The 15,313-nt window shown below is 43.1% G+C and overlaps 1 protein-coding gene across 3 annotated transcripts in view; it reads left to right on the top strand.

Moving 5' to 3' along the window:
• kif20ba (kinesin family member 20Ba) overlaps window positions 1-15,313 on the top strand; it is a 60,032-nt gene that overhangs the window by 17,682 nt on the left and 27,037 nt on the right. The window contains exons 21-30 of one of the 3 annotated variants that reach the window (XM_086258742.1): window positions 360-486; window positions 1,183-1,305; window positions 1,485-1,545; window positions 1,994-2,119; window positions 2,447-2,583; window positions 3,582-3,737; window positions 5,670-5,837; window positions 9,072-9,197; window positions 11,182-11,292; window positions 13,894-14,103. In XM_086258742.1, the coding sequence (XP_086114868.1) occupies window positions 360-486; window positions 1,183-1,305; window positions 1,485-1,545; window positions 1,994-2,119; window positions 2,447-2,583; window positions 3,582-3,737; window positions 5,670-5,837; window positions 9,072-9,197; window positions 11,182-11,292; window positions 13,894-14,103 (1,345 nt within the window). Of the gene's footprint in view, window positions 1-359; window positions 499-1,182; window positions 1,306-1,484; window positions 1,546-1,993; window positions 2,120-2,446; window positions 2,584-3,581; window positions 3,738-5,669; window positions 5,838-9,071; window positions 9,198-11,181; window positions 11,293-13,893; window positions 14,104-15,313 lie in introns of all 3 variants that reach the window. The other 2 variants (XM_086258741.1, XM_086258740.1) reach the window with 2 other exon arrangements.

Genomic DNA, 15,313 nt, shown 5'->3' with positions numbered 1-15,313 from the left:
TAATCTGGGATTTAGAGATGGTTCCCTGGAACATAAAGGTGGTTGAGTTTCTAATTAACAATGAAAAATGACCGTAAAATGTTGTTCTTATATAAACGGTGTTAAAGGGAATACTAACTAATGAGAAATGTATCGCTGTAGAACAGACTGAATTCTCTCTGTAGGTGTGTCGCTCTCCCAAACTGCTGTTTATATCCTCTCAAGGAGAAAAGTAACAGAGTGGGAAGCACTGACTGTGTTGTTCATCATTTTTTTTAGCACTTATTAGGCTGCTTTGGTTTGTTCGTACCTTTGAGTCTGGTGGACGTTGTAAAAATCCAGCCATGAAAGAGTCTGAACATCGTGTCTTTCCCTCTCAGGCTAAAGGAAAACGCCAAGCAGGACTCAGAGAAGGTGAAGAGCCTCAGCGTGGACCTTCAGAGGAAGGAGGAGGACTCTTCAGACCTCAGAGAGAAGCTGGCTGACTACAAGAAGCAGATGCAGCAGGTCCAGAAGGAGGTGCACGCATTATTGGATGTTTCAGTCTGTCGCTCACACTCCTCACTGCTGATGCAGTTTACTGCAGCACATCAGCTGCTTCCAGCAGAGTTCTTACAGTTTTTTCCTAATTTGGTTTATTTTATTTAGATTTTTAAATTGAGTTTAGTTTTGGTTGGTTTCCAGTGTGAGTTTGACTGTTTCAGTTCGGTTTTATTTACTTTAAAATGTTTAGTGTCAGTTTAGTTTTGCGTGAATATTAGAACTCCAGTGCAAAGATGGCTTTAGTGCCAGTGAGAGGTCAGGATTGCTGCTAATTCTTAAATAAAGTAGATCCAGTGATCTACATCAGTGACAGCAGGTCCTTAAAATAACAAACTTGGCTTAAATGGGCTTAAATTATGTTTCGATGTGTCTTAAATGTTTTTAGCCGTGTCCTCACAAACATTTCAGACATGCACCACATTTGTGCCTGTACACATTTATCCTCACGGTGCTATCAGGAGTGAGCTGGACCCCGTTCATGCTCCAGTTAGGCTGGTACAGCCCTGAGCAGCAGAGCTCTGAATCACAGTTAACCTGCAACCTTTAATGCTGATTTGTGTTTGTAAAAATAGTAATGACTGCTCTGTGGTCTAGTAAGATAGATTACTGTGACTGAGTAAAGTCAGCTTCAGATCCTTACTTTTTGTCCTTTTTGTCCAGATTTCAGCCATGAGAGACGAGGAGAAGGTTCTGAAGCAGAAACTGTCCGACGCTGAGAAAGCAAAGAAGCAGCTTCAGTCTGACCTCGCCGGCAGAGACCGAACCATCCAGCAGCTCAAAGTGGTGAGGTCATCTGTTCCTCCACCAGACACTACTCACTGTGTGGGAGCAAGATCATCATGCTGCTGATAATAATATATTGTGTAATGTACATGTGATGATGATAACTAGTAAATGTGAGACAGTCGTTCTCTTTGTGGGGAGCGTCTCATGTTGTTGATGCCTTCTGCCTGCCTCTGTAGGAGCAGTCATCTCATGCAAAGTCTGACCAGACGCTGCAGCGCTACCAGCAGGCCTGTAAAGGTCAGAGTTTCTCTGTGCTTTATTCACTTATACATGTTGTTTTTTCCCCAAACACATTTATCTTAACGTTTAAGCCGTCCGTCCACTTTCTCCCACTTACCTTTATTGCAAAGGCAGCGCTAAGCTCCCCTTTCTCCGCCACCTACTCTTTCTTACTGAGTGAAGAAGGAAGAGTAAAAATCTGTCCTCACCAACTGTCTTTACCTGTGAAAGGTCCTTCAGTAAAGACGTTGGTGCTCTTCCCATGTTCATGTGTCCTGCTCTTAACTTCACACAATATGGACTCTTCAAATATCGCCAAACTGTTGAACAGGAAAAATGTTCACTCAAGCTTTCCCAGTAGTGTCTAACTGGTTTTTATGTTAGTAACCAGCAGAGGTTACTAACTTGTTCATCGTGGTGGATGTGAACCTGAACTTTTGCTGCGTGTGTTTTTGGTCGTTCGTAGAGCTGGAGGCCAAGGAGCGGGTGATGGAGGGCATGCGTTTGGCTCTGTCGGAGCAGGAGGATACTCAGGAGCAGATGGAGCAGGTCCTGGAGGAGAAACTTAACCTCATCCAGGAGCTCTCCAGTGGTAAGAAACAGGAGGTGAAAAGAAGGCAGGTTTTAGTAGTTAGAGGAAGTCGAAGGCTCTCGTACGGACACTGGCTCAGGTTCAGTCTTTTATAGTTCAAAGCAACAGTTGATCGACTTTGACCTTTGACATGCTCTACTTCTAGTTTTCATAGTTTTAATTATGCAGTAAATAGAGATGTTCTCTGCCCATTTTCTTTCTCTTTTTTTTACGGTACTTCTTGCACTCTCATGTCTTACTAGTTATTGTAAAGCTATACTTAAAGTTGCATTTAACTTTACATATGCTGTGTCGTCAGTCTTCGTTCTGTGCTGTAAACCTTTTCAGAGGTGGAAAAATTGAAAGAGATGCTGCTGCAGCAGCAGGGAAGTGGAAACAACACACACCAGCAGCTCAGCAACAGCCAATCAGATGACTTAAAAAGGGCCAAACAGGAAGCAGCTGAAGCTCAGGACAGCGTGAAGGTACGGAAGCAGATTCATTATTAGCATTTGTGTTGATGTCCCAGAACAGAAATGTTACCAAACAGTGTGTCTGCAAGTGGACTTTGAGCCCAGGACTTAAGATTACATGTATATTATATTCTGTACGATCATGTGTTCAGTCTTTTCAGTCCTGATTACAGTTCACGTGTCTTTGGCTGGTCCGATATGCGTGTTAAACAGCTGTGTGCGTCATCGTCAGGATGATGGGGATCATTTTGTTATGCTGAGGTCTGACTGCACCAGATCTTCATCTGCGATTGTCGAGCCTGATCTCAACAAACCGAGAAATAGTCTAAAAAACAATCAGCTTGTCTTCATGGACGTTAGTTACGATTTTGTGGCAGTCAGCACAATATCGCGTCACCTTGGCAACCAAATAAATCAAGCTTTTTTTCTTTTTTTTTTTTTTAAAAGAAAGAAAAGAAAAAAAAGAAGAAGAAACAGAAACTGTTGTTTTCAACCTAAACATTGATTTTTGTCTAAGTTTAACACCCAACTTCAACCTAATACTTTGTGTTCTGACTCTAACCAAGTACATTTTTGTTAAAAGAAAAAGTGTGACATATAAAACTCCGACCTGCTGCGTGGAGGAAGTGACTCGCTCGAAGAAGAATAAACCTTAATAATAGCCGGGGTCACATTGGTTCTTTTTAGGACTGAGGGAACTGCTGTAGGAGACTGTCAGCTGTGTGATATGTTTCATTCCCACGTGACCCTGATTGGATAAGTGGAAGAAAATAGACAAATTTATTAAATATGTTTTTTCTTTAGACAGAAGGTGTAATTCAGTCTGCCAACTACACACAAGGGTTCATGGTTGAGTTTGGAGGAATTCCTGTTAGCAGGCCTTTGATTTTGAGTCAGGTTTGCAATAACATAGTTCAGCACCTTTTTTTTTTTTAGTTAATTTGAATACATGTTTGCAATTTTACCTTTTACTATTTTTAGTTTTATTACGTACTATTTTTGTTCCGTAGATTTCTGCAGAGAAGCACCAGGCGGACCGCAGGAAATGGCTGGAGGAAAAAGTCTCCCTGATCGGCCAAGCTAAAGAGGCCGAGGACAAGAGGAACCAAGAAATGAGGAAGTTTGCCGAAGACAGAGAGCGCTGCACTCGGCTGCAGAGCGAGCTGGTAAGAGGAGGACGATGCTAAAAACTGTCTGACACACACCATCGACCAATGAGGGTTTGAACCGAGTTAGATTGTGATGGCCATTCAACCACTTTCTTATTATCAAAGGACCCACCTTACAATAAATTCAGCACAGACATACGTATTAATAACAAACCTGATTAGTTAAAATGTGGCTTTTGCTTTCAGATATGAGCTTCACAAAGTTGCTTGTGATGCTTACAGCGGAGGATGATTTTTACTGATGGAGTTACTTTTTGGAGCGCAGCTTTAATTGGCGAGAATGTTGGTCGGGCATATACAGTGGGGCAAAAAAGTATTTAGTCAGCCACCGATTGTGCAAGTTCCCCCACTTAAAATGATGACAGAGGTCAGTAATTTGCACCAGAGGTACACTTCAACTGTGAGAGACAGAATGTGGAAAAAAAAATCCATGAATTCACATGGTAGGATTTGTAAAGAATTTATTCATAAATCAGGGTGGAAAATAAGTATTTGGTCACCTCAAACAAGGAAAATCTCTGGCTCTCACAGACCTGTAACGTCTTCTGTAAGAAGCTTTTCTGTCCCCCACTCGTTACCTGTATGAATGGCACCTGTTTGAACTCATCATCTGTATAAAAGACACCTGTCCACAGCCTCAAACAGTCAGACTCCAAACTCCGCCATAGCCAAGACCAAAGAGCTTTCGAAGGACACCAGGAAAAGTATTGTAGACCTGCACCAGACTGGGAAGAGTGAATCTACAATAGGCAAGCAGCTTGGTGTGAAAAAATCAACTGTGGGAGCAATCATCAGAAAATGGAAGACATACAAGACCACTGATAATCTCCCTCGATCTGGGGCTCCACGCAAGATCTCATCCCGTGGGGTCAAAATGATCATGAGAACGGTGAGCAAAGATCCCAGAACCACACGGGGGGACCTGGTGAATGACCTGCAGAGAGCTGGGACCAAAGTAACAAAGGTCACCATCAGTAACACACTACAACGGCAGGGAATCAAATCCCGCAGTGCCAGACGTGTTCCGCTGCTGAAGCCAGTGCATGTCCAGGCCCGTCTGAAGTTTGCCAGAGAGCACATGGATGATACAGCAGAGGATTGGGAGAATGTCATGTGGTCAGATGAAACCAAAGTAGAACTTTTTGGTATAAACTCAACTCGTCGTGTTTGGAGGAACAAGAATACTGAGTTGCATCCCAAGAACACCATACCTACTGTGAAGCATGGGGGTGGAAACATCATGCTATGGGGCTGTTTTTCTGCCAAGGGGACAGGACGACTGATCCGTGTTAAGGACAGAATGAATGGGGCCATGTATCGTGAGATTTGAGCCAAAACCTCCTTCCATCAGTGAGAACTTTGAAGATGAAACGAGGCTGGGTCTTCCAACATGACAATGATCCAAAACACACCGCCCGGGCAACAAAGGAGTGGCTCCGTAAGAAGCATTTGAAAGTCCTGGAGTGGCCTAGCCAGTCTCCAGACCTCAACCCCATAGAAAATCTGTGGCGGGAGTTGAAAGTCCGTGTTGCTCGGCGACAGCCCCAAAGCATCACTGCTCTCGAGAAGATCTGCATGGAGGAATGGGCCAAAATACCAGCTACTGTGTGTGCAAACCTGGTAAAGACCTATAGTAAACGTTTGACCTCTGTTATTGCCAACAAAGGTTATGTTACAAAGTATTGAGTTGTATTTTTGTTATTGACCAAATACTTATTTTCCACCCTGATTTACGAATAAATTCTTTACAAATCCTACCATGTGGATTCATGGATTTTTTTTCACATTCTGTCTCTCACAGTTGAAGTGTACCTCTGGTGCAAATTACTGACCTCTGTCATCATTTTAGGTGGGGGAACTTGCACAATCGGTGGCTGACTAAATACTTTTTTGCCCCACTGTATGATGCTGTTTCTCCTTTTCCGTCAGGAGTCCCAGCTGGCTGAAAAGGAGAAAACCATGGAGAATTGGAGGCAGGAGCGAGACACTCTGGTCGCAGCTTTGGAGGTCCAGCTAAAAAGGCTTCTTTCCAGCCAAGCAGAGAAAGACAAGCTCATCCAGCAGCTGCAGCAAAATAACACACAGCCGCCACAAGAGGTCAGTATAACATAACGAGGATCACAGGCCCCGGAGGCAGAGTCTTAAATCGGGCTCCTGTTATAAAAGAAAGATGGGAAAGGTTAAGCATGGTGGTTTAAGGCAGGATCGTCTGTTTCTTGTGCAAGATACGGGGTGATATTTTCAATGTGTGTCTCAAACACCGTCAGGTAATGTCCTTCAGTATAAAGTATATTTAGTATATAATAAAATAAGCCTACAGCCCTGCTGTGTTTCACCTCAGTCTATTTACAGCCCATCAGTTTAAAACCTGCTGTGATGTGATGGATCACCGTTTAGTCAGAGGTGGACGTTTGAACTTCCTGCCATGTTTTATTTCTTTATTTAAATCTTTAAACAGGATTTATTGAAGAGGACTGAATAATGCCTCGTAGAGCGAACAGGTTATCTGTTCCACGTTTTCTGCATCCCTTTTTTGTTTTTTTAAACCTCACATACACCTTTGTGAATGTGGAACTATATCTGTTTTAGCTTTTAGGCTTTTTATCATAGTATCATCACTCAATGTGACCGGGCAGTCCACCTAAAGCATAAAAGAGTCAGTTGGGGGAGGGGTGTTATAATTATGCACAAACCGTATTGATTTAAAAAAAAATTGGTGGAGATCTGCAGCCAGTTTGCTGCAGGCGTCTCTGTATCGGAAAAGCCACTAAGTGACGTAAAGGAAAGTCAATAAGTGTGAATGTGGGAAAAACAGCTACAGCATTGAAATATTGACACTGCAGTGCTGATTGCACACAGATATATGAAGTCACTACAGGGAATCACTGGACTTGTATTATGAGTGGATACAGTTTCAAATAAAATAGCATCGAGCCCTCAGATAGCACATCCTCTGGTCCTCTCCATGCCTCTCTAAGGATGACTTTATGGGTTGAAACCCTACGCTGTAACGTACGCCGGGACCTGCTGTGCATTTCTGCAGATATTTAAGTATGCGTCTTTTTTTTTTTTCTTTCCCAAAAAAAAGAAAGAGGAAAAAAAAGTATCTGTCAAATTTCTGCCGCCGGTTTTCAAATTTATTTCAAGAAAATGGATCAAAACAAAAAGAGAAGCTCATCCAATGCAGAAGGAGCTGCTACCAGCTGATGGTTAGTCACTAATGGACAGTCCACACTAGCGTTGTCTAGGTAACCGTCTAATACATAACCCTCCTCCCCCCCCGTCATATGTCAGCCAGCAGTATCTTTTGGTCTTATTTATAGTTTAATTCAGTTTGAATTCTACCGAAATCGCTGAATGTCATTGGCTTTCTATGATATCGCTGCTGGTCACTTCCTGCGTGGCCGCCCTTTAGCCCCTCCCACCAGCTACGTGAGTGCAGGAGGTGAGGAAGAAAGGAGAGATGAGTCGAAGCGAGTAAAATGTGACACCCTTGTGTCTGGATCTCTTCAGATATGATGTTTGATAGAACTGCAGCGCGAGTTGTTCTGCCTTAAGTTGTTGAACAGCCACTGCTGTTTTTTGACCTCAGGTGTGACAGGACAGAAAGTTTGATCATGTTTGTTAAAAACTTGTTCTTCCAGTGTTGTTTTCATGCTCCTGCTGTTTGCCATGACTTTTGTGCAGTGAAGGTAAAAATGCTTCAGGAGGTTTGCAGCTTACCTCCTGTGCACGCTTCAACATGGAGTACTGAGATGGATGTCTGAGTTGCAGACAACTTGTTGGAGATTTTAAAGGGGAATGTAATAAAATGTTAGTCATATTTTTACACAACTCAATTTTATCATTTGGTATCGTCTGCATCAAATATATCTTTAATAAATAAAATAAGAGTTTCCTTCGCTGTGTCCATGTTTTGATCAAGTGCAGAAACCTCAATAACCTAATACTGAAATGTTGGCATCAATTTGGTGATGGAATGAAAAGAGTTCCTGCCTGTTGCCTCGGTCGTTTAAAAACGTCTCCGCACAGCAGTGATAATGAACGACGGGGATCCGCCGCACCGGCCTGCTTTTGATTGTTAGCTCATTTATGTTGCCGGTTCCTCTGCCGTTTGTCCAAACGTAGTTCTTCATTTTCCCACTTTGATGGAAGTCAAAGCGGCGTAAACGCTTCCAGGTTTTAATGGAGCCATAAATATAAAAAGTGTGTTTTATATCCATTTATTTTAGTCTCCAGAAAACAGTTATTCTTCTTTATCAGCTTGTTTCTGTTTGAATGGTTGCAAACTCGCCAGGAAATACTAAACCGTGCCCGCTGATCTGATTATTTTCCACAACAATAACAAATAAAAGGAAACCAAAGAGAAAACACTTCACAGCCATTCGTAACAAGGAAAACACGAAGCCTTTATATCTGAGCGATGCACAGAAAATGAGTTTCAATTATATTTTTTTGTGCTGTTTATCTTTCTAGTCATACAGAACTTTAAATTGAAGCCACTGTATATGTTCCAGGATGATTCAAAGTCAGAGACCTCAGTTCCGATGTATTGGAAGCAATTTTGTTGGTTTCTTAAGAGTTCAACCTTTTCAGAGTGTTCCTTTTATTCTGTGGTGAGGGGAATGGATTCTACATCTGCAGGCAAACAGGGCTCCCCCCCCCCCCCCCCCCCCGTCTCTCCCTGTGTATAGGAGGTGTACCACTCTTAAGCTTTATGTAGTGCGAGCTATTGTGTTCAGTGCGACTTCCTTAGAAAGTATTAAACTTTCCACTTTGACCTTTCGAAGTTCTTCTTCTGGCATTGATTTAAAAAATGAAAAGCTCATCTCTGTTCGTCAACGTTGCATGCTGTTTTCCATAAAGTAATCCCTTCACGCCTCAGAGTGGCTCAGATCCAACTCGACACCTTTTGCTTCCTTCGGTCTCCTCCATCTATGAATATGCAAATTAGTCCCAGTTTCTATTTCCACCCACCGGCCTGCAGCTCAAACATACCTGCTCACCTTCGACTTCTGCTCAGATAGCATAAACTAGTCTAGGCTGGGCTAGTAGTTGTAGCGTTGGGGTAATTCAGGCGAAGACGTTCAAGCCAGAAACCAATTCTGATGGAGGGTGAATGGGTCGGCAGCAAGCTGATGAATCAGGAATGTGCCGGGAGGTGTGAGAGCGAACCGTATCGGTGTATCAATACAAAGGAAAATGAATTGATATGTGTTGAAAGTCTATATTGTCAGCCATCTCTGGCATGTTTCAAGGGTCTCTCAAAAGCATGAAATTGAAGGTGAGATGCAGAAAACATGCTCAGTGTCCATGAACTTCCTGTTTCAGGGCAGCGACGGTGGTCCCAGCGTGGCGACGCTGCAGGCTGCTCTGTCTGAAAAGGAGGCAGAGATCCTGAGGCTGACGGAGCAGCTCAAGGCCTCCACAGTGAAACAGGAGGACACAGTGACACAGGTCAGTGTTTTAAGCCTTACTCGAGTCAAACAAGAACTTTTCAAAATCAGATATCCACCCATGGTCGCATTTGAAAGGTGGCTTTAAAGATTTGTGGTTTTAATCCTCCACACTGGACGGCAGTGGTGCTTATCTTTGATTTATAGCCCCGTTCAGACGTGCACTCTTTTCATCGTAAGCCGACAACATCTGAACCTGTCGGCTTCATGTCTGGATGAACGTTCTGCTAACTTTTACTTAAAAGTTGTTCTGGTAAAACCTTTTATGCCCTTAATGACCACCAGGAGGAAACTCCTGTGGTTTCCAAAGCACTGCAGGTCCTGTAGAAGTCTATCAGGAAACAGCCCTTGGACGTGACCTCTGTAAAGCCTGAGACCATGCAAATCTGACTTTATCAGGCAGGGAGCAGAACGCATCCTGTGTCTGAGCAGGAACCGAGACGCTTAAAAATGTTCAAGCATGCTTCGACATCTTTGCGCCCTCAGATTACTCCTATGGTTTAAAAGTATGTTAGGAGCGCCTTTAGCTTAAAGCTCAATGTTTTTATGTAGCATCTGTCAAAACTGAGGAGTCTTTAAACAAAGGGCCGTATTTTTAGTTTTACATGGAAAAAGAGAGCAGATGTAAATGAGTGCATAGCTCTGTAGTTGTTTTATGTTTGAAGGTGAAGATGGCGGGCAGCAGGAACATTTTTTTTCTCTTATGTTCAAACAGATGTTCGTTTTCATTTCTCAGCGAGCAGGTCAGAGGATAACGGGACGAGAAAAGAGCTTCAGGCATGCAGATTTGCTTTCGTTGGTTTGCTTAGCGCTTCAGCTTAAATGTAAGAAGTGTAAATATAATGAAAAAGGCAGAGGACGCCCGGATTAGACACATCTGATCTCCATCTATAAACAGAGGCAGAAGATGAGCAGAGAACACGGACAAACTGGGCTGTTTGTAACAAGGAAACGTCTGGTATAGTTTACCTGATATAATATAAAACAATCCCATCAAGAAAGTACAACAATACATACCAAATTGAAGTGCAGTGGTCAGTTATGTGTTAAAAATAACTCGCGATAGGTGAAATCTGCCAGCTTTATTTCTCAGACAGGCATGAACATTTTCACACTTTTCTCTCTTGCTTAAACACTCAAAGTTCAAACCCTCATAGAAAAATAAGTCCAGCATTGTAGAATGAAACCAAAGACCCGCGGCTGCCTGCAAAACGTCTCGTCGACATTGTTGTTTGTTGGGGAGAAAACCTACAAACACACAGTACAGCGCTTCAGTGCTAGAGATCGAAGACTTATGTAAATTAAATAAATTTGACAAGCTGAGCGCATTCTGTACTGTACAGGAGACACGGCACGAGATTGATCTACAGCCAATCAGGACGCAGAACACAATGAGACGTAAAAAAAGTGAACCGCATTAAAGCGAGGGACCACTGTACTCTTATTTTATTTCCCCTCATACACAGCATCTCATGGAAGTAGAAAAATTGTATCATCGGAGCAGCAAATGAAAAAATCCCACTAAAATTGGTGACAAATCGTTAAGTAAAACAAATAAAACGAATGAAACTGTGTACTTCTCTTTGGTCCACCCATTCCTGGGACGTGTGGGTGAAAATCCCCTGATGTCCCAGGATGAGTGAATGTTTCCTTTTAGTGTTAAACACCAGCTGTGAGTAACCACAAAGATGAGTGTGAATGACAGCACTGAAGGAAACAAACTAAGATCTAAACCCTGACCCGATATATGAATAAAATCATTTCAATGGTGTGTGTGTGTGTGTGTGTGTGTGTGTGTGTGTGTGTTGGAATGTGAACATATAGAAGTAAGATAGCAAAGCTGTACCTGTACAAAAATATGTAGTGTCCAACTTGTTTGTGACTTTTATCACTTTTTATGTCTTTTTTTCTGCAATTTGTAGCTTTGGGACCAAAACAATCAAAAGACGTTAATAATAACATGAGATGTTTTCTCGTTCTGGCAGCAGCAGGCTGGAAACAAAGAGAGCTCTGCTGCTCTCATGGAGAAACCCAGGAGTGAAACCATCGTCAGGAAGTCTGGAAGGAAAGATACCAGAGCGTCTGTCAGCAGCCAGGTAAGCTGCTGAGATGACACGAGTGCAGGAACAACAGCTGTGTACTGAACCTCCTCCTCCTGTGGTCTGTAGATATCCCCTCACACACAGTCCTTATTAGAGTCACAAACCAGTGTGTGGGATACGTGACAGAGCCTTTGTGGTGCTAGAGCTGGGGAGTGGCGAGAGGCGATTTTTCTTTATGAACCGATAACGTACGCTCGAGTTGGCGCGTGTGCTTGAGCCACGGCTCTTTTGAGTGGCTGTGACCACAGTGGTGAGTTTCCGTGTGCTCAGTTACAGCTGCATTAGTCAGCCGACTTTATTCCCTCTACTTCACCTTTTTCTCCAGAGTAATAGTGACACACAATAGTAGCCACAGAGTTAACGTTATAGCCATAAATAACACATTACAGATAACATAAAACTAAGGCAGATTTGGCAATTTGAATTAAAACATAATGCAAAAACCAGACTGAGAGAGATAACAATACTGTGTATTAAATTAATGATACAGATCAAACAGAGGGAACGGGAAAAGGTCAGATACAGTCTGCAGCTGAGGTCATGTGACTGGAGTCATCAGAGCGTTCTTCCAGTGCAGTCCAGCAGCTCTGCGAATAATCCAAACACATTCAAAGACTATTGATCTGACACATTGATTCAAAGACGAGCCAGCAGTGAGTTCTGCCTGCAGCTCAGACCACCCCCCCCTTTGCCTTTTTGTTGAACCGTGCCTTTGGGCGACAGAATTTCTGTATAGATTAAGTTTAAACTTTGAAGTTTGAACTCACCACAGTTCTTCCTGTGGTGGCTGTACCCTCTGTGGCATCTTTGCTCTTTGTGTGAGTTCATAATGTTCTTTATGGCTCTGGGTGCTTTGGTGCACGAGTTTTGGATCTAACAGACCCCTGACGGTGTTGTCCAATACATACTCTCAACTTAGTTTGCGGATATGCTCCCTCGAACCTGCGACGGATCTCCAGCAGGCGTCACTGTTTCCCCTCTCTCCAGCCTGCAGTAAACAGAAGAAAAACCAAAGAGGCTTCTGTTGGAGTCCTCATTATCAGGCACTCAGAGTACCAGCTCTCACACTTTAGACTGTAGGTGGTTGCACTAGAAGCCAATTGGTTTCTGCCAGTTCTGGACTTTGTCCAAATTCAATTTCAAAGAGAAGACAGCTTGATGAGTTTTTAATCTGCTGTGTTTGGCCAAACACTAATTCCTGTCTGCAGCCTTTACAACACCTGAGATTTTACTACATCCAAAATGAATAAACCAAGAAATCCAAAGTATTTTGCGTAAACACTAACAGCACATATAAAATAATAATCTAAGATTCACGTGTGAAGTCAGTTTTAAAGCGTTCGTGCTCGAGGTTCCAGCGGACTGAGGCCTTTCACAGCATGTCTGAACCTCCTGGAATGCAGATATGTGATAAACTGCCTTTAGAGGTCAACAAGTTGCAGGACTGCATGCAGCAACTTTTCCCGTATCTTTCACTCTCAGAAAAAACAAATTTCTACACAAGTGTAAGGGCCGCCCTGTTACAACAAGCTTCTTTCATTTCTGCCGACTTTTATGCTCAGTGTCAATTTTTGCACGACCTTTGTTTTTTCCTCGTCAGCGAGTCTTTTCGCGGCGTGCAGATGAGCACTTCAGAAGTTGTCGTGATGTGCTTTTCATAACCGGAACTGTTTTGAGTCGCTGTCTGCTTCAGTGTGGGTCGTGTGCTACAAAGCAGGATTTGGAGCTCAGCGAGGTGACTTCAGGGTTAACCCTGAGTTTTCAGGGTCACAAAGTTTTTTTTTTTTTGACTTCCTGCTGGGGTGTATCGCCATGGTAACTTAAGCCACACACCAAATATTCACCTGAGCAGATTATCATTAAAAGCCAAAATCAACACACATAAAAACCATCACATAGCGACTAATCTGTTAGCGTCACGTTTCCTGGACGATCCATCAAACCTCGACTCTGTGGGACGACAACAGTAAGGTGTTCAGTTTATAGAAACGTCTTTCCTTCATGAGCATCACTGAGAAATGTGCTTATGTAGCTGTCTTATTCCTTGTTTTTCCACTTAGCTGAGAGTCATTTTAAAACCATTAACCTGCACACTATTACATCTTGTACAAAGCCTTGGTACCAGGTTGAATTTGACTGTTGTTTTAATTGTTCCTCACTCGCTCTCAGACTGTTTAACGCTGCGGGGCTTCAGCTGAATGACATCTAAACAACATGGAAACTTAACTACATGTCACATGTTTAAATGATGGTGCTGTGAGAGTCGTCTCACTTACAGCAGAGATTTTTATTACGATACAGCTGTGACGTGCTTTTGCTCTCGCTGCTGGCGTGGCTCTGTGCCTTTTGTGATGTCGCTCCTTATTTTAACCCACATCACTTCTGATTGGCCTGTTCATGGTCACCTTTCATGTGAGGTGATTTACAGCTGATGGCTCGGCTTTTTGATTTGATAACACTCAGCAGTTGTGCCATCTGGCCTCGACACCTTTATTGTAACAGGCGGAGAAGCCTCGATCGCCAGACCTTGTGACATTTCTCTCTGGAGTGATGATGAAGTGACCCTTGACCTTAAGCCCACATGTGGTCCCGCAGGTTTCGAGCGGCTGTCCGTCAGTCCTGGAGTCCTCTGAGATTTCCACAGAGGAGGGCAGAATGAGTCGCTTCCCTCGGCCTGAGCTGGAGATCTCCTTCAGCCCGCTGCAGCCCAACCGCATGGCTCTGCGCCGGCAGGGAGAGGAGGGCGCCGTCACCGTCAAAATCACCCGCTCAGCACGCAAGAGGAAGAGCGGCGAGATGGAGAAGGTAAGAACCTGTAAAATGAAAGCTGCTCGTCATCAGGATTATCGAGGAAGTAAAAATCATAAATTAGGAGGTTTGTTTTTGTTATTGGCTGAACTTTGCATTTAATATTTCCCACATTTCCAAACAGGTGCAAAATAGTGCGCACGCAAACATCACACTTTAAATGAACCCACACTCGTAACAGTGCGTCCCTCTAGGTTTCCCAGAAATAAATCAAATGGGGGGAAAAACCCAACTGCACACAGAAGCCTGAGCCGTGATCCAGTTACAGTTTCCAGGTACAATCAGGGGTGAGGGTTGTTTATTTCTCCACCATGTTGTGTTCAGAAAATCTTCTCTCAGCTCCATTAATCCAGCCGGTGCAGGCTGAGCATGGTTGTCCTAACACGTACCTTTTGCAGCAGCAGCTGTAAACAGTGTTAGATTTGTTGCTTTCTCTCCAGCAAAGAGAAAACAAACAGCTGTGACGTGAAAGTCAATTTATGCTTCTAGGAATTTCTGCACTTCATAGTCTAACAGTAAAGCAGGCAGCAGCACAGTTATTCAAGTTTTGTTTTTTCTAGTTGGTTTGTAGTTTTATTTCATTTCAAGTTTTTATTTTGCATTTAATTTCACTTCAGTTCATTTCCAGATTTGCTTGTTTCAGTTTTTGTTGTGTTACTGTCATGCACGGTGTTTGTCAGGCAAGACTTCAGTTCACAGCTTTGTGGAAGGCAGTTGGCTCAGTCCTGCAGACGAGCTCCATAAAAAATGTCTGTAGTTTCTACACAGATGCACAGAAGCCCTTAAATTAAAGCTAAAAGTCTGCGCTTCGGTCGGGTTTGACTGGTTGCTAATTTAAAAGCTTCCTGGTGTTTTTAATGCTCTGCTGGATCTTTGAGTGGTTGGTTGGTGACGAAGACGTTTTGCTGATGTTTTTCAGAATCACTCTGACGTAAATGTTTCCTGAAACATCTGCAACAGAGCACCGCCGCAAATGACCACACACAACACAGATGCACATAAAATGTGTCCAGTAGAAAACATTTTTCAAGGACCAAAAAAAAAGTACTTTTTATTTAACATATTTCCCACAACAGTCCCACAAAGAGCTCCATGTAACTGCCAGGAGCTCAACGTGTAGTCTGCATACTGTGTAGGCAATGTGTGACTCACACAAGTAACAAAGTCGATCCATTCCCATCTGTGCCATCTGGAAACGGATCACATA

The sequence above is a fragment of the Aulonocara sp. 'chitande type north' Nkhata Bay genome, linkage group LG13 (assembly GCF_057382095.1).
Source record: "Aulonocara sp. 'chitande type north' Nkhata Bay isolate Kocher_YH1m ecotype deep benthic linkage group LG13, A_spYH_male_GT1.1, whole genome shotgun sequence".
NCBI lineage: Eukaryota > Metazoa > Chordata > Actinopteri > Cichliformes > Cichlidae > Aulonocara > Aulonocara sp. 'chitande type north' Nkhata Bay.
The sequence above is the reverse complement of the archived record's forward strand: the minus strand, read 5'-3'. Positions and strand labels throughout refer to the sequence as shown.